The 19,556-nt window shown below is 44.6% G+C and overlaps 1 protein-coding gene across 1 annotated transcript in view; it reads left to right on the top strand.

Moving 5' to 3' along the window:
• The first annotated feature begins 4,449 nt into the window (after positions 1–4,449).
• The window catches only part of CA14 (carbonic anhydrase 14), a 198,154-nt gene continuing 183,047 nt past the window's right edge, over positions 4,450–19,556 (top strand). The window contains exons 1-2 of the mRNA XM_086947605.1: positions 4,450–4,868; positions 18,355–18,375. Of these exons, the coding sequence (XP_086803731.1) occupies positions 4,691–4,868; positions 18,355–18,375 (199 nt within the window). The 5' untranslated portion in view covers positions 4,450–4,690. The remainder of the gene's footprint in view (positions 4,869–18,354; positions 18,376–19,556) is intronic.

Raw genomic sequence — 19,556 nt, forward strand, 5'->3', positions numbered from 1 at the left:
GTGTGACTGTTTTGGCCCTTCATCAGAGAACAAATTCAAATTATGGGCCTGGGGCATTAGTGGTAATCGCATGTAGTGACAACGAATACTGCCAGTAACTTCTGAATGTTGCAGGAACTCAAAAGTAGCCTTGAAATGATTTAGGTGTTTTTACTACAACAAAATGAAATACCTGGTGAAATACATGTAAAAGGCGCCCATGTGGACTAAAATGACCCATATGAGGGAGTACTGAGTACTTTTGGAGCTAATGAGCACTAATGCACAATCATTATTTTTGCAAAATCATTTTTAAAAGCAGGTTGAGGACGGTCACATTGGTTTTTCGTGGTCACAAAAACTCACATACATTGGTAATATGTGTGTATTATTCTCATTGACAATATGAAGTATTATCAGCTCTACTGATTCTATTCCATCTAAGAAAACTTCCTAGGTGATTTTTGAGAGCCAAAATTAGGGTCTACAAATGTCTCTTTTTGTCTTAATGTGGCCCTCCTGTCTCGCCATGCCCCCGTGGCTGTTTCCCTGCGTCTCCATGTATGTCTCTGGGCCCGATTCACAGAACTAACTTAAGACAAAATCCTAACCGTACTACTTTTAGTATTCACAGAAGGCATTTAGTAGTAGTAAAGTTAGAATTTTGTCTTAAGACAAACTTAAGACAGTCTTAAGACAGACTTAAGTTAGGATTTTGTCTTAAGTCTGTCTTAAGTCTGTCTTAAGTCTGTTTTAAGTCTGTCTTAAGTCTATCTTAAGTCTGTCTTAAGTCTGTCTTAAGTTTGTCTTAAGTCAAACTTAAGACAATATCCTAACTTTACTACTACTAAATGCCTTCTGTGAATACCAAAAGTAGTACGTTTAGGATTTTGTCTTAAGTTAGTTCTGTGAATCGGCCCCTCTGTGTATCCATTTTTCTCTTGTCTCTGCATGTCCATGTCAAGAGTCAGACTGTTTTTAAGGCAATAAGGCAGTGCCCGACAGTCTGGTCCGACAGGTCAGTGTCTGGGCATTTTTAGGTCGAGCCTGGGGAGCGCATGCGCTGCTCTGTGAGCCAAGCTGTATTGGAATATGTACTTGAAGCCTCGCCCACTCTCCGCCCATATTTGTCACTGGCTTGTGCCATTGTCCTTCATAAATGCTGGCTTCTGATTCATTATTAGGCTTGTTAGTCCCTCCTTAGTACCGCCTTGTCTTCATTGGTAACCTCCCATGAGGACTGACCCTTTTACATCGGTTGTTACATGGTATGTCTTTTTAAGTCTGTAAGCACTATTTTCTTTAATGAGTTTCTCTTTCTGCAGGGGGGTCTCTCCTGAGCAGGTGTGACCATTGGCTTGTTTGTTTAACTCCTATCAAAACGGGGAGCTCTTCAGGGGCCATGGGAGGCAGAAGGGGGCAACTCAGCGATGTCTTCAAGCATTTGGAATGCAATGGGTCTCGCATTTGCGAGAGTTTAAGCTATTGGCATTGTAAATGACAATGCCTTTTATTTATGTTTTAAAAATCAAAATATAAATAAAAGGCATTGTCATTTACAACGCCAATAGCTTAAACTCGCGTAAATGCGAGACCTATTGCATTGCAAATACTTGTTTTTGTCTGTTTCTGGGTCTGTTGATGGCATAATTTCCTGATAATGTCCTTGATATTACCACACACATTGCCTGTAGCAAGCTCAAATCCGTGCAGTCTTCACTACGGTACGAAACACCTATAGAGCTCCCTTTACAAGTTCAGAACTGCGTCAATTAACAAACGTATAACCAGGGCTCGAGTCGGGGTACCACGAGGTTGGACGGCGTCCCCCCACTTATTTTACCGGGTGGACGCGTCCCCCCTGCCAAACAGCTGGACTTCACTCTTTGGCCTCTCCGGGACGAGATCGGACCTCACGCAGCACGCTGCTCACGCGCTGGCTTCTCGGTTGCAATTGCATCTAAGGGGTGAGCTAAAGAGTCTATATGCTTGACAATGTGGGGTTGGGGGCGCCTCTCTTCACGCGACTTCACACTATTCTGTTCGAAGATGACGACTGGCACATCAGGCCCCGTCAGGGCTTTTGTGCAGGTCACTATGCATATGCGAGATCACAGCAAAGTGGGCACGCTGTTCTCAGCGAGAGGGCCCTTTCAGATGCAGGGGTGCATCTTGGCTGCAGCGTTGGGGGGCGCTCAGCTCCGAGTACTCACAGCAGCAGGCCCGGCGACCGGACAGACTGGGTTTAATCAGCTGCATTCCTTTCCGCTGGCCCCACACACGCAGATAGGAGTCTCCTAGGCACCCCTGCGCTGACCTCTCATGCGCACTCACACGCCGCCTGGGTTCAATCTCACACACACTCACACGCCTCCTGGATACAATCTTACTCACACTCCCCCAGGATACAATCTCACCCACACTCCGCCTAGGCACAATCTCTGAACACTCACACTTCGCCTGGACACAATTTCATGCACACTGGCACCCCAGACACAATTGTTCTCATGTACACTCGCACTCGCCTAGATACATTCTTATGCACACTCACACGCCGCCTAGATAGAATCTCTCATGCACACTCACACTCGGCCTGGACACAATATATGAGCACTTACACTTCGCCTTGACACAATCTCAAACACACACACACACTCCGCATAGGCACAATCTCTGAACACTGTCACTTCGCCTTCGCACAATTTCCTGGTCACTGGCACCCCAGACACAATTGTTCTTGGGCACACTGACACTCCGCCTGGAAACAATCTCATACACACTCACACTTCAGCTGGGCAGAATCTGATGCACTCATGCTCTGCCTAGACACAATCGTTCGCATGCACACTGACACTGTGGCTAGACACAATCTGATGCACACTTCACCTACACGCACAATGCACACTCACACTTTGACTAGACACAATCTGATGCACACTTCACCTCACACAATGCACACTGACACTCCACTTACAGTCTCCTGCACTCACACTTCTCCCCCAGACAATGAGCCTGATGGTTCAAGCCACCTTTCGTGACGTCACTTCCTGTCCCGACGTCACTTCCGGTGACAGCGTTCCCCCACTTCTTTTTTTAGGACTCGTGCCCTGCGTATAACTTTTTTTAAGCTATTTAATTTATTAATGGGCCACTTTTATTCTGGTGTCTTGACCTATTTTCTGTCCCAGATCGACGATGGCCTTGTCAGCCTCACCTTGTCCTGTCTCCTGTGTTTCAAAGTGTCTTCCAGTGTCTCTGACTACATGTATCTCTTCTAACTCGCCATGTCTCGGTGCCTGCCTTCCTTCCTGCGCCTCCATGTGCTCTCTCTGCATCCACGGTTCTCTCATCTCTTGTCCCTGTGTCGGTCTGTCTCCCTGTCCTGTCTTCCTGCGTCTCACACTGCCTCCTAATGCCTCCCTGTTTCTCCATCTTCCTATGTCTCTCGTGTCCACGCGTCGGTCTGTCTCCTTGTCCTGTCCTCCTGCGTCTCATAGTGCTTTCTAATGCCTCCCTGTTTCTCCATATTCTATGTCTCTTTTGTCCACGTGACGGCCTGTCTCCTTCTTGCCCTGTCTTCCTGCGCCTCACACTGCCTCCTAATGCCTCCCTGTTTCTCCATCTTCCTATGTCTCTGGTGTCCACCTGTCGGCCTCTTCTTGTCCTGTCTTGAAGTGCCTCTTGTAGTAAATGATGATGCACAGTCCACTGTGTATGTAGGATTCTTTATTAGTAGGTTCTTTCCAAGATGACAAGTACAGGAGTAGACAAGTAGGACCCCACCAGGAGCCAGCTGTTAGCAGCTCAGCCTCAGATGACCAACTGCCCAGTAAGTTATAGAGAGCCACTGAGAGCCAGAGGGACGCCCATCTTCATTTACTACACCTCGCTCTATGTCCCAATGTGATTCTCCTGTCTCGCGCTCGATCTGTGCCTGAGTTTTGTGTCTCCGTTTATGAACCTTTCAACAGAAACATTGAAGAACGAACAATAAATAGGACGCTGATGCCATATGATGCTTCTTACTATCACGCAGCACACGTCACTGCCAAGAAGTCCTGGTTAGAAAGTTAAAACGGGAACAAAACGACCCAAATGTAACTCAGCAGGTTCAGGAGGCGGGGAGGCGGGCGCGGGCTTGTAAAGAAGGCCCGCGTTGCACACACACACACACACTCTCTCTGGTGTCTGCGCAGACACCAGAGTTCAGAAGGGTAACAATGCCAACAGCATGTGATTTTCCTGAAAACCGCTGTGCTAAGCGTTTCTGGCAGGGCAGTCGCAGGGCGAAAGTTTGCCTTAGCCCCCAGGGGCTCCCATAACAGCATCTCACACACCATTGCACACACGGCACGATTATTGGGGGTTGCAGGAGGTCAAAGTTCAGAAGTTGAGGCAACTGCTTCCCTGGACCACCCCCTTTTCCTCACAGGTCCCTGAGATCCTTAAAGCGCCTAATTGCACCGTCCTGAAGCTTAGCAGGTGCACGGGCCGGCAATGATTGACGTATGGGCCCGTGGTCTTCATCCAAGCGATGGGTCTCTGTCCCCAGGCTGTAGCCGGGCATCAAGGGGTTAATGCTGCGTGCCCCCGCCGCCTGAATGCCAATTGTGACGCCGTCCGAGCTTTGGAGTGAAAGAAAAAAAATCTGAATAGAGGTGGGTGGGGAGAGCTGAGAGGAGAGAAGAAAACTTCAGAGCTTGCTCGCTGGATGCCAAGGGGACCAGAGCGACCCTGGCAGCGGATGCACCGGTGGGCACAGAGAGGCACCGGCAGGGCCACAGAAGCAGCTGTAGAGATGTCTCCTGCGAGCCTGGCACCTTCTGGCTGGGTGCTGGCAGTCCTGGTGTTCTGCCAGGGCATCTCGTTGGTGCCCGCTGGCAGTGGAGGTGAGTGCCCCATTCAGCAATCTGTGTGGTTCTCTATCTGGTGTGGTGTGATGCTGGATTTCTATTGCACAGGGAAGTGATTAATCGCAATTTCTTGATCACAACTGAATTACATTAAGGTATTGTATTGTAATTGCATTTATATAGCGCTTACTACCCCTGACAAGGCGCAAAGCTCTTTTTCGGCGAGGAGCACGCTACTCCAGAACCCATAAAGGATTAGTGGTGAATTAGTATAGTGAAACATGAAAGTAATTTGAATGGTGGATGTCAGTCAGTTTTTCGGATTGAGAAGGATAATGGAGGGATATAAGAGGGAAAATGGTTTGCATTTATATAGCGCTTGCCACCCTTAATGGGGTGTTGAAGGGCTTTTTCGGCGAGTAGCACGCTACTCCGGAAACCCATAAAGGCTTATTGGTGAATTAGTATAGTGAAATATGAAAGTCATTTTCACCTAAATTACTGTTAATCTCATTTTAATGCTATGAAGCAATATTTCTGGTAGTTGGATTTACTCAGGATTAACACTCGATAAGCTGTATTATACAACAGACTATTTTGACCACTTATGGGAAAATTAATTTAAATAAATGAATAAAGCAACAAAACTTGAGAGGGGATGTTACCAAGCATTACAATACCTGCTGCCAGGTACAGCACACAGCGCTAAAAGCATCTCTGAGGACAACGCAAATGGCACTTTAACACTTCTAAATAAATAAGTAAATACATAAATAAATAAATAAATAAATAAATTTAAAGAAACTCAAATCCCTTTCTAGGGAACTTTGCTTTCCCAGTCCCTGTATGGCCATGGTACTGCTTGACGGCTACATATTTCATTTAACATTCATGGTGGTACTTCATAACATAAAGGCAGGCCCGGCAGGGGTCCAAAGTGCCTTCCAAACACTGGCTTTGTACTTAGGCCACCTGGGCTTTTCTGCTTCTGGAGTCCAAAGATTATCTGAACTTCTATACCTTGGCCATGGCTGGACACCCACCTTCTTATGTCTGAGATGTAAAAACACTCTCTGTCGGCACAGTTAAATTAGAGCGCCTAGGGATGGAAACTGAACATTTGTATTTATTTGATACTGAGGATCCAAGGTCAAAATGAAAACGAAGGTTCTCAGCGCTTTTTATGTACCGCCATCCATTGCTGACAAGTCTCTTTGTGTGTGCCCCATATTCATAAGCAAGAGAACTGAGAGGCATTGAAAGAAAATGATCCGCTCAGGATCACACAATTTACTCAAGTGGGAAAGATGAGATTACAACAGTCATATCACCATACGATAATTAAACACTTGTTGACTACAACTTATTCGATCAGAGATGATTTTAATTTTTAAGACAAGGATTTTAAATCAGTAGACAAAGAGAGCCAAGGCAGATTTGATGTCAACTCAGCTACAGGTGGCTCTGTGACCTGCTGAATAGTAAAATCAAGTTGAATTTTCAGAACGACCAACACATATAGAAATGATCTGCCCATAATCTATTAGGTGTACATTTGCCCTGGACATTTTTGTGGTACACAGAACGACTGGTTGGATTTGACTATACAGGGGGACCCCAGTCCTAAAGTTAACATTCTGCATAAACAAGAGCCCCTGAAAACTGTTTCCATTTACTTTAATCATTTAAATACCGTAACTACAATCAAGGAATTTTTATGAGGGGAATTTGGATGTTTTTCAATCTTATGTAGACAATATGTGCCAGATGCATGAAAGCTTTTTGCATTTCTTAATGGCTGATTCGCAATTTCGGCCCGTTAAGAAATGCAAAACAGCCTTTTCCTATGTACAAAGGCCATAAACTGGTAGTGATTTGAGATTTCTACCCGGTAGAAATCGAGAATTGCGACCGCGATATGGGAAAAGTAAATAGGGATTACCTATTTGCGATTCCTAAAGCACATATACAAAGCATTTCCTAAATGCAAATTGGGCATTTAGAAAATGCAATTAACCTAATCAATAGTAACTATGTGCAAAATTAGAAAATCCATTTAAAAATGCATTTTTTCATGAGACAAAAGCGCACATATGCACCTAGGGCATATGTGCACTTACATGTGTACTACGAATTTTGGGGTGCCTCCAAGGGGGCCTTAAGGCCAGAGGCATCCTTGGGTTTGGAGTTCCTAAATTGCAATTTCTTTTTAGAAAATTGCAATTTAGGAAATGCAAACCATTTCTTATTTGGCCCATAGGTGGGAATGCAATAGCATTTCCTGTTTGCGATTACCTAATAGTGATTCCTATTCTGTAGGAATCGCTATTAGGAAATTGCAGCTTTTGTACACATCATTTTGCATTTCCTAAATAGCGATTCCTACAGAAATGCAAAATAAGAATTTCGGACATCTGGCCCTGGGTCTTGAAGAATCTCATTCCAAAGTAATCTGTAATCAGAGATTGCAATTACTGTAATTAACACAGTTATTGTTGTGCTTCAATCAATAAAGTTTTCCTGTGACATTGCGGCATCCCTCTTGTCTCTGTTTTGTGGTTTTAATAAACACGTTTAATCAATGTCTGTCAATGATGATGCACTGACATTAGCAAACTGAGCACATATAGCATGTAACACAGTTGCTCATAATACATAGAGTACTAATATATAATTTCCATTTCAAAATATCAGTTTGCCTGGGACATCAGATCTGGCTGTGATACAATAACTAATTACAGGCTAGCTCTGATTTCTGAATAATCTGAAACAACTGTCTTTTGCTGATCATAGTAGATAGAGGACTACTGTCCTGTCAATCAATCAATCAATCATAAAATTTGTATAGCGCGCTACTCACCCGTAAGGGTCTCAAGGCGCTGTCCTGGCAATAGGACATAAAGAGGGGGTGGCAGCATATGTTGTTTTTAGAGACTGATAGTGCGACCAGACCTTTTTCACCTGTGTCACAAAGCTCTCTTAGGTAAGTTCCACTGTTATGTGCCTGCTCAAAACCCTGCTCTGGGATCCTGTGTATATGTCTAGTATATGTCTGTGTAGTACATGTGCAGTAATGAGCTATGTGTGTGAGTGAGCCTGAATAGTGAGACTGGTGGGATCCATCTTGGAAGCTCCTACTTGGCATAGTACAATACATGAGAACAGCTTCTATAGACAGTGGAACAACATTGTTTGTTTTCCTGTAGGTGGAGACTGGGAAACAGACACTACAGTGAGAGGAATGGAAACAGGACCACCTTCAGAAACTCAATGAGGACTTTTCTTAGCAAGGATGTGCTTATAAGTTCTTTCTGAGCACACAGGGGGTGAGTGGTGGTACTGCAGTTTCTGTAGAGATAGGTGAGGACGCTTCATTATCAGGCGTGCCCTCTGTCTATCCCTGATTACTGCTTCAATGGCTGATGACAGTCAGGTCAGTGACCTCATACTTCATTGTGTCTGTGTTGTGGGTGCTCCAATCTGGCAACAGCCTCAGGGATACCTGCTGTGAGAAGCACCACTCTACATAAAGGTGGTGTCTGGAGAGCAGTCTGAGACGGACAGCTGAAAAAGAACCACCTCAAACCGGTTCTGAAATTTGAGGCCGTGGATCCACATCCCCTGTCTGGAAAATGTGTACAAAAGTAGGAACCAAACAACCTCACTTTGTTCCAGTTCTGTGTCCCTCAAGAGCAAGGAAGGGAGTGCTCCACAGAATACTCGAAGGACTGCTTGTAACCAGGGCTGGTGTTGTCTGACAACCTGTCTCCCAGATCTGAGGGGATACAACTGCCTGTTCCGACTTTTTCGGGGCTGAATCTGAAGTGTTAACATTGACCTTATCGGCTACAACTGCCTGTTCCAGTCCAGTTGGGGCTGCACCTGCTGTGTTGAGGACATCAGAAAAAACAACAATGGGTCTGGCTCTAATCAGTAAGGCTGAGCCCTTCAACAGAAAAAACAAACACAAGTGCCTATACTGATTCAGAATTATCACTTACTCAGCAAGGTGGAAGAACATTAAATCAATATCCACCTGTTTTACTTAATAACGTTTTTTTATTTGTTTTTGAACAACTTAGTTTTTGTGTTGAGGACATCAGCACGATCAGGGGTACAACTTCCTGGTTCGGCCAGGTCGGAACTCCACGTGCCATGTTGATGACACCAACCCTATCAGGGCTACAACTGCCTGAAACGGCCCGGTCGGTGCTGCATCTACGGTGATGATATCAGCAGTGAAGACAATGTCAGTCCGAATGGGCCTGCATTTGCCGTAATTACCACACACCTCGGTTGAGGGCCCAGGCCTGCTTCATCTTTGAATGGAACCGCAGCAGTTGTGCCAAATTTACTCTCAATGTGCCAAGGCATCTCAACTACAGAGTTAGATCCGGACAGCTGAGAGCACAGAGAGGGTGCTCGAACTGGCCTGCACGGCGTCTTTGAGGCTGTCCTCGCAGGCCTTTGGCCTGGCCATGGGATGGAATACAAGTCTACCAGATATACTCTGTGGAGCACCACAAACGAATAGTTTATCCACTATACCACCACGAGTAAGAGACTTGAAAGAAAGTGAACGGAGTGCACATTTGACTAATGCATGACATTTGAGACTGCACATGTGCCTTACTTCTGATTTTACTATAACTACTGGGTGGGACAGCCATCTTGGGGACACCAATGTAGGGTTTAGCCTGAGGTGGCCCAGAACATCTAGCGTCACATCGGAGAAGTGCCACCAGTCTTACTGGCATGTGTCCTAAGTTGAACGCTATAGTATTTAGAATTGTTGGGCGAGTATGTTGGTTTCCTATACCCAAGAACTGAACTAGACATTTCATTATTGGACATGTTGATTGATTGTTGAGTTCTGAGCTCATGCACCCCACACTAACTCCATGAGAAGTCTCTGATAGCTCATCCATGCTTTTCTCAAAGTCAAGTGTGAAAGGATCCTGTTTTCAGAGCCATTGTAGGCACCAGTGGCAAAACAACCTCAACCACATGGTTAGGGCCCATTAGCTCCTGTCTACACTGTTGGCCTCCGAACAGGGTCTGACACATGCCTCTGACAGTGTCAGTGCCGAGTATTAAAAGCATAACTCTGCGAACACAGTAATGACACTTATTTATTCATTGAAGCAGAGCATATCCTTTGACGCTGTAGTGCGGTCAAGAGATCAGGAATCTGCTTGGCAGCCCATTTTGAAAGTGACCTACATTAAACAACTTTAAACATTTACTAGCCATAGGTTTACAGGCTTTGTTTTGGTGTGTTTTGTTTCACTGAATGGATTTGGAAAGTGCTCACATAATCTGGACTCAGAGCACAGCTTTATTTGTTGGGGAACATAAGGCCTTGTGGTATGCAGCAAGGGATATAGTTAAGACTAAAATACAGTTTATATATATGGAAACAAGCAGTGACAAAGCCAATAGTTTTCGTTTTGTAGTGTGAGCTGTATTTGCTTTGGCTAAAAGATCCTTTGCATAAGCATGCAAAGGACTGGGTGGTTGGACTACTCCTCTTAACCTGTTAGATGTGTGTAAGTCGCCTGATAACTCAGTCCTGGCTGGATGATATAGCCCAATGGTTAAGTCTATACTGGTTGTTAAAGGTCCTGAACCCGAGTTATAGGACTGAGATGCAGGTGAGCGCCTATAACGAAGGTAACCCAGTATCTGCAAAGCACAAACTAATCACCCCTAAGGGTCTCTAGTTGCTGGGGGCCATCGGGAAGATTAAGCAAGCTGTTGCCCACAGTCACATGGTGCTGAGCTGAGCTGTCGCCGGCATTCGAACCATGACCCTTATGCTCCAGCGTCAGCAGCCCTGGCCGCTGCGTTACACCTCTGAGGACCTTTAGTAACCAATATAGCCTGAGGCATAAGGGCTATAGGAGCATTCCACCCACTACGGGTAGATTGCTCTCAATTAGAAAAAGATAAACATGAAGACAAACAGTGGAATGTTGGAGCTCCAGGCTTATACAAGCCTGGATGTCCACCAACTGTCTTAAGCTAAATGGCAGCAAGGCTGAGGTGCTCGTGGTGGGGGGGAGCCCGTCTGTTTGGTCATCGGCATGGTGGCCATCATGTCTAGGGGAGGTCCCCATACCCTGTCAAGAAGCCAGAAACCTGGGAGTGTGGCTTGATGCTGACCTGTCTTTTGGACCTCAGATAGGCCGTGTGGTGGGGGTTTGCTTCAGCGTCCTAAAAAGCCTGCGGAAGGTATTAGATCTTCTCCCCACGTCAACCCGCAGGACGCTGGTGCATGCCCTCGTCACATCGTGCCTGGACTATGGCAATCTGCTTTATCTGGGAGCCACCAGTAAGGCGATCAACCGCCTTCAGGTGCTGCAGAATGCAGCGGCTCGCTTGATTCTGAAATTCCCCAAGAGATCAGCATCCAAGGCAGCCCTTCAGGCCCTTCATTGGCTCCCAGTAAGGAGCAGGGTCGAGTTTAAGGCCCTTTGCACATGCCACCACATCTTGGGTGGTAAGGCACCAGCTCCGCTTCAGGGTTTGATCACCCGGTACGCGCCAGCGCGCGCTCTGTGATCCTCCTGCGTAGGGCTACTAAAGGTCCCCAGGATAAAAAAGGAACACATGGGAGGTAGGTATTTTAGATACCTGGCCGCGAAAAGCTGGAATGCCCTGCCACTGGACCTTCGCCTGGAGCCATCTGAACTTGGCTTCAGGAAGAAGTTAAAAACCCACCTCTACACGCAGTAAGCCGGGCTGACCTTGCGGTACGACTCTGCTGATTCCACTCGCCCATCTGTGCGTAACCAGGCGCTTTATAAATTTCCCTTATTATTATTGTTATTATTATTATTATTATTATAAGCCCGCAGCTACTCCGTTGTCTTCAACGGAGCTCTCAACATTCCAAGGTGTACGCCCAACATGAAAGTCCATTGAAAGCAATTATACTGTAAGCCAGTTCAGCCTATTTCTCTCAAAATGGTGTCTATCTTTCACCTTCAGATGACCATAATCTAGAGGGGAGGAGGTTGTGCCAGGGCGCTCTAATGTCTCTGATGATGGAATGGCAGGCAGAGAAAGGGGGATTTTGTGGAAAGACTGAAACGGACAGAGTGTCAGGATGAGCAGAATAGTGTTCTAGAGATAGAAGAATGGAGGCAGAGGAGCTCATAGAAGAAGACTGTTATAAAAGGAGAAAGTGTGAAAGTATTCAATAGCGGCCCATGCAGGTAAGAGCTGTGGGGCGGTGGGCTGACTCGGCGATGCGGCGAGCGCAAGGTAAGTGGTTTTATTTATTTTACATTCCCTATCTCTTTCTTTGTCACTTTCACCCCACTCATCCCCCACCCACCCCACTACGCTTACCTGCACCGGCAGCTACTGATTAGAAGGAGAGCATTGCCACATCTACCAATGCAAGAAAGAGGAGTGGCTTCTATTGCAACATGGCAGAGTTGTTTTGCTCAAACCAGGGCCTCTACACCATCTTTACACTGATATACAGTGCGGTGTGATGAATCAATGGAACCACTCTTTGAGAGAAGCATGCAACGGGTTCTGTAACTTATTGCCTTGGGCGTAATTTTTTATTTTTTTTTATCAATACATAGTTTTCTTTTGCCACTAATGCGCAGAAACATAACAATATTCCAAGTGACTTAAGACCTGTGCCTCCCCTTTAGCCATGTTCTGCTACATGTTCATGGAACTTCAATGTGGCTTAATTTCTATGACAGCAAAATGCAAATGTAAGGATTTCAGATATGTGCCACATTGTAAGGGATTTAGTGCAGAGGTGGCAGTTAAGGCAGACATTTTACTTGACAGATACCACCAGTATTACTTGTAAATGGGCCTGTCTGCTGCAGCGCTGTTGGGGACAGTGCAGGGAACAATTTTAAAAAGTTGGTTCTATGCACATTTTATTAAATGTGAGATGTTTTCATTCACTTCTCAGATGTCACATAGATTAGCTCAATGCAAATGTTCCTAGTGTAAAACTACTGCTTACTCCAGATTAGGATTTTTAAAATTGAGGATCCTGCAATCTGAGGCTCTTTACAGATTTGAAGGAGCGCATGAACATGAGCTAGAGATTCTCTAGTCTCTCTATCAGATATCCGAGGGATGTATTAAGTTTTCTTGTGTGCGGTGCATCCATTATCATAACGGGTTACTCCAACTGCCACTCACCTTGAACTCATCACCTTAACCAAATCTTGGAACCAGCCCGTGTCAGTTGCATGTTATTTTTACCGGCTGTCCTACTCAATTTTTCTACCCACTCTAAGGCACTGTACCAAGGTTGCCAAGGATTTGCATTCCCATGTACAAGACTCATTCCATTTCTCTAGGCCAACCACCAACCACCAACCTCAACCTCGGCTCATTATAACACCTCACCACATGCCGGGGGCATCAAATCACCAACGCCACTGGGGGTTAATAGAAAATATCTCACAGACTTTGGCCACTCGATGACATCAGAGGGAGTTACAGAACACAATATTTGCAGGATTTACAGGCTATTATGTATTTATTGTAATAGTTAATATCCATTCATACTGTTCCCTGAGTAGTTTGTGTACCATGTCCGGATCCTTCATAACCGTATATGGTCGACTGCCATCCTCCTCCCAGGAGACTTATGACATCAACAAGGAGCAGGTCTTCTTATGAACAACTTGTCATTTAGAAGCCTTTATGTAACAATTGATGATGAGGGCAATCTACACATTATTGACCACCATTAGAACATTGGAATGTAGGAGCTCCATTGAAAACAATAGAGTGCTCCGGGCTTCTAAAGCCCGGAGTTTCAACATTCCAGTGTTTGACTTTCTTCACAGCTGTGCCGATGGGATTTAATCCCCCTCGGGATCTGAGAGGCCTCTGTTGTTAACAATTAGAACAATCTGTCCTCTAGAGGCTGAATGTTCTAATAGCCTTAGAGCCCGTTGTAGCAGGCTCTACTGGCCATTAAAGGCCCGTTCCCCAGTTAATTTTCTTTTCACCTGGCATGGCTCTGAGGAACCACTGGAAGCATTTTAATCTTGGATCAATATTGGCAACAGTTTCCTGACATTTACAGCTCATAGGAATGACCAACTCAGCGAGAAACACGAGACAACTTGTCTCCTTTCTGTTTCTCAGATTAGGCGGTGGAGGTAACGAAGCTGAAGATGAACTGTACTATTAAGAATGCTTGTTTACTACCTGGCATCTCTGGCTTCTCTTTGTAAAGAAAGGGAGCTTCTCGATTTTAATGTTTAAGTGTTTTGATTGGTCTGGGAAAGAGCTATTTTTGATTCGCTACTGATGGGAGGAAGAACCTCCAGGCCTATTAACTCTGTCCACATCCTAGCTTAATTATTTTCAAGCTCTGTGCTCTGGTGTATTGTTACTTTTTTGTGACCATATTGGACCTTTTTAAAGAAGAATGCTCCTGGTGTTGCTGCCACGACCGGACTGGAAACAGCAACCACTCCTGGCAGATTGTTGCTTGACTGGCCCTGGGAGCTGGGAGGAGGGAGAGCTAGTGAGAAGCACCATTCTCGCTTTTTTTTACAGCGGGCAGCTATGGCAGCACTGCTGGAAAACCGTCTCTCAGTGACAAAGCTGGCCCCCACCAATCCGGCCCACCGGGGTAACGCCCGGTGCCTGCAATGGCCAGTCCGGCCCTGTTTGCCACCTTTTCTCCTCCCTGAAGTCGATCTCAAAACACATACTACCATTTTCACTACACATGTTCTTATGTTACCCATTATCTTACAGTGTCAAATTTACAGACACTCAGCCTTGTCCATGTCCACTGGAACATGATTACTGTCTGAACTGTATTAACCTCTTGCGGGCTCATGACGGCTCCACGCTGTTATGAGCCACGGGTGGCGTGTGCTCATGACGCCGTGGAGCTGTCATGCCCCCACCGCTCCTCCCACGCGGCACTAATTCCCCGCCTGTGCGGGTGAATTAATGAGCAGGCGTGGTCATGACGGAACCACGCCGCCATGAGCACACGCCGCCCGTGACTCATGAGGGTGTGGAGCTGTCATGAGCACCAAAGCGCCGTGCTCATCCCCTAGCCCCCCCACGCCACAGCAGAATTCGCGGAGCAGGGAAGGGGTTAATATACACGGAGTATTTAAATGCCTCTGTTGTAAAGTCAAAGCCAAATAATCTTTATTCGGTATACCAAAGATACACCATAAAAGACAACATTCAAACACGATTTAGCCCCTTGGCTGCTGGGTTAATTTTCTTGCTGTGCTGGGGGGCGGGGTGCACGCACAGTGCCCCGGTGCTCATGACGAGCTCAGCTCGTCATGGCCACACCCGTTTCCTCAGAACGCTCAGCACAGCAGGGGAATTATCCCAGCGTGCAAGCTTTCTAAGGGCCATGACGAGCAGCTCGTCATCAGCATGGGAGGGGTTAAAAAGAAATAAAATCCATAAAAAGATTAAAAAAACAATAAGGTGATAATTCTCATGGCACAAATTAGCATTGCATATATAAACAACAAATATGGTACAAAAAATGACGTGACAATGTCCAGTCCTCACAGCAAGCAAAGGTATATACCAAGACTAACAGCAATACAAGGCGAGCATATATCAAGAAAGAGCTAGGTGCTGCTAAAAAAACAAAATTCATAAAGGGGCTTTCCAGATCCGATTCCAGAATTATCACCGATACAAGGAGACATATACCCAAAAATACTATATGCGTACAAACACACAGATAAGCAAAAAAGTGCTGCGTGCAAAAGAAAGAAAAAAATGCCCTTCTCTATATAAACAGCCCTTGCCAGGAGGGATGCAGGGTAAGAAGTTTATTTTCACACTATCTTTCTCAATCGAAGTGCAGCAGATAAAAATGTATATACCATCAAATATATGTGATCAGTTTGCTATAGCTGCAAGCAACACAAGGCAGGTCTCCAGCTTCTGATGTTCAGGTGCTTCAGTAAGGGAATTAAAACTGCTTCTGAGGAGCAGAATATAACTTACAAAAAATAAAAAAATGTGGAAGAGACTCAGAAGTTGAAGAATCACATGAACAGGGCTCCATAGATGACTCATGATAAGCTATACTGGGGTATGATACCAGATAATGGGCAATACCAAACCCGAATCTGTTGTAACTCTGCTCTTTCCGACTCTAAGCCAGTGCTTAATTTGTGCCGGTGGTTTCCGGTGCTCTGCACCAGCCCTTAATTGTAAGCACCGGCTCTAATGACAGTCTGCCACATGGTGGTGCTGTCTTTTTATTTTAGAGATGAGTTCAACAACCGTCTTTATTAAGTCAATAAACATTGAAAATGAATAACACCAGCCTCTCAAGCCAATATTATGGCTTTGTGTGGCTAAAAAGCCTGAATTGTCACACTTGTAGGAGTGCAATGGTTAGGATGTTATGCTGGTACTGTCATTGGCAGTGCTAGCAGGGAATGGGTGGTGCAGGCTGTGGTGGCGTTCCGAGAAGGGCCCTGGCACTTAATTTTTTAACAAATTAAGCACTACCTAAGCCCTGGTCTTCAATGCATTGCATGACACCGCCCTATGCAGACCCTGTAGGTCTCACAAATGGAACACAAATCTGCAAATTTTGTGATGTAGCCACTTTTGCAGGTGGGATTTGATTTTTTTCTGTACCTGACTTGTAAGTTCTGCTAGATAATGGTGCACCTTACATTTCAACGTCTTTAAGACTGTCAGTTATGTTCTGCTGCTTTATTCACTCTAAGTTGCAGATATATGATGGCTGTTACATGATACATGGGAAAGTGTATAAAAATTGTTTGACACATAAGTTATTGTTCTGATTGCAGAATCAATCAAATGAATTGCTATTTAAAAAAAAAGGTTGTCAGTTATCCAGAAAATGACTATATCATGCTGTTTATGGTTTAGATATAAGTTGCGGGCTGCTTCAAAAGCGCTCACATATAGGAAAAAAATGAATGCAGAAGATATTTTAGGTGGAACGTTAAAAGGCCTCGTCAGGAAGTCGAATCACGTCATCCCTGGGAGTTTATATTGCTGTTGGGTCTTAGGTATGAGTTCAGGGCCTGTAAGAATCTTTGTTCATGTTTAAGGTAAAGAAATGAGATTTTACGTGGAAGGGGCCTATATGCAGAGAAATCTACAGCCAAGCTAGTGTACTTATATAGGTGGGAAGCTCGCAGATTCTGGGAGGCCGACCTTATGTGTCTGGTTGGCAGGTTGAGTTTGAAAAGTGAAATATCCAGTTTTGTTGCATTTTTGAACAAAGAAATTTCCCAACCCCTGTTACCTCTTAGACCTTAAAAAAACTTGACAAATATGAATTCCATGAAGGACAAATACAACTTTTAAGTTGATTGAAAATCTACTTCAGACCATCCCTTAAAGCCAAACCTCTTTGATAATGTTTCCCTTCAAGCTACAGAGATAAGTAACCACAGGGATGGCAGACTTAATGTACTCCCCCATCCCGACAGAAGCTGCTCCATCAGTCAAACAATAAATCAGGCACTGGGTCTGAAATTCTATATTTAAATGTCCATTGTTTTAGTAAGTTTGTATGTATTGTATTGTAATTGCATTTGTATAGTGCTTACTACCCCTGACGAGGCGTACAAGCTCGTTTTCAGAGAGTAGCACGCTGCTCCGGGACCCATAGAGGATTAGTGTTGAATTAGTACAGTGAAACATGCAAGTAGATTTTAAGTGGTGGATAGGTTAGTCGGTTATATGGATTCGGAAGGATAGCAGTAGGATAGAAGAGGAAAAAAGGTTTGTATTTATATAGTGCTTGTTACCCCTGACGGGGTGTTGAAGCACGCTACTCCTGAAGCTGCTGCAAGTATCATGTGGCAATAACAAGAGAATGAAAAGATGAATCTGCCGCTAGATCACAAGAAGAAATTTAAAGGTTCTCCTGCAATACTCTGTCCACAAAAATGAGTTCATGTGTACCTCCTGCAAACACCTGCACAAATTAAGCACTGTCAGAGACTGTCTCTTTAACTGAGCTACCCAGCCCACAAAATGGTGTAGAATTGTTTTATTGTCCCCTTCGTTTGAGAAGAAGTGAGTTCAAAGCCTTCTTAGCAGGGTGGATGGAAACTTTTCTTCAAGCCAAATATGTCCCAGGCCAGATGGCTCTTCATCCTTTGAAGTTTGTCCAAAGTCTTTGCAGGGAGCCTGGTGTCAATGGAAACACGTGTATGTTTGTTCATAATACCATGCTGAAACCTAAATTATCTCAGATGCTAATGAGATCTCAAAGTTCAGACCAGGATTTTTGGTCCAGATTTTACACTAATCTGCCCAGAAGGGAGCAGGTCAGGGGTATTTCTGAGTAAAACAAGTTATTGAGTTACCGAAAGGCTAGCACTTATTTACTATGAGGTTACATGGCTGCTGTTGACCTGTGATTCAAGGAAAAATGCTGGATTAAAACTGACTCCTGAACCTACGAAGAAAAAAAAAACTCAATTTCTCAAACTAACAACATGACTATTTGCATTTGTTTGTTTTCCCTTAGGCTCCCGGTGGACGTACGCAGGTAAGCCAAGTGCAAATCTGTGGAAATGACCCTGGGAAGGTTCTCCTATGTGAGTATTACAGGTTTTTTTCTTGCTATTCAAAGTCCTTTTTTATTCGTAAAAAACGCCCCAGAAGGCATTTGAGCTATGCAAACTGAAATTGAGGGCTGTATGAGAAATTGGGTTGTTGGTTGACTAGGGTGTGAGTCCTGGTCAAGCAACAGCCACAATCCCTTGCAGGGTGAACCACTATAAGTCACTAAATTAACCTGTTCTTAACCCATGGTAGCTAAGCACAAAAAGCAGTCAGGCTTAACTTGGAGTCCATCTGTAAAGTATTTATGCAGCACACAAACGACAATAAAAGTGAAAAACGCAACACAAGAAAAATCCCAATCCAACCTAATAAAATTGAGTAAATTTCAATAAATTATTTAACACCAAATCAACAACAATCCAATCTGTAGAACCAGAGTTTTGAATTTTGAAAGTTTAAGGTTCAAAATAGCACCTAAAAGAATAAAGCGCCAATTGCAGATATCTGGTCGCGCTAGACCATATCAAAGTCCCAAGTTAAGTCTGAGAAGGTACACGTTCTGTGAGGAAAGGCTACAGGAGTTTCCGGGGAGGAAGCATTGTCGCCTTGGAGCGAAACCACAGTGAAGATTTTTACCTTATGGACTTAGCCGCCATTATGGTAGTCGAAAATCTCCAGCAGATCAAGCAAAATGGTTCTGGAAAGACAAACCGAAGGCTGACAAGTCTAACAGGCAAAATGTATTTCTTTGAATTAATCCAAACATTTGTTTAGCAAAGAAGAGGCAGTATAATCTTGATAGACCAGACATAAGAAAAGCAGACCTAACAATACAGCACTACTACAAAGCCACACCCATGTGTTCACTTGGCTACACAAATGCTAGTATATAATACAAAATGATGATATTGAAATTGAATTCACATTTTTCCGGGCTTACAGCTCAGTTGTCTTCAGAATTTAACTCAAATTTCAGTTTTAAGATTACATCGAAGATCATGTGTTAACTAGTAAATGTTCATGCTGATTTAGATTTTGTCAGAGAGGGATCTACATGGCAAATGCGACGGAGTAACCTGTCCGGCAAACTCTCAGTTTGCCCAACTCGTTCAGACATGGGTGGATCATAGGTGTTGCATTGGTAGAGGTCCCGTTGGCCCCGTT

The sequence above is a fragment of the Lissotriton vulgaris genome, chromosome 12, assembly GCF_964263255.1.
Source record: "Lissotriton vulgaris chromosome 12, aLisVul1.2, whole genome shotgun sequence".
In the NCBI taxonomy this organism is placed as follows: Eukaryota; Metazoa; Chordata; class Amphibia; order Caudata; family Salamandridae; genus Lissotriton; species Lissotriton vulgaris.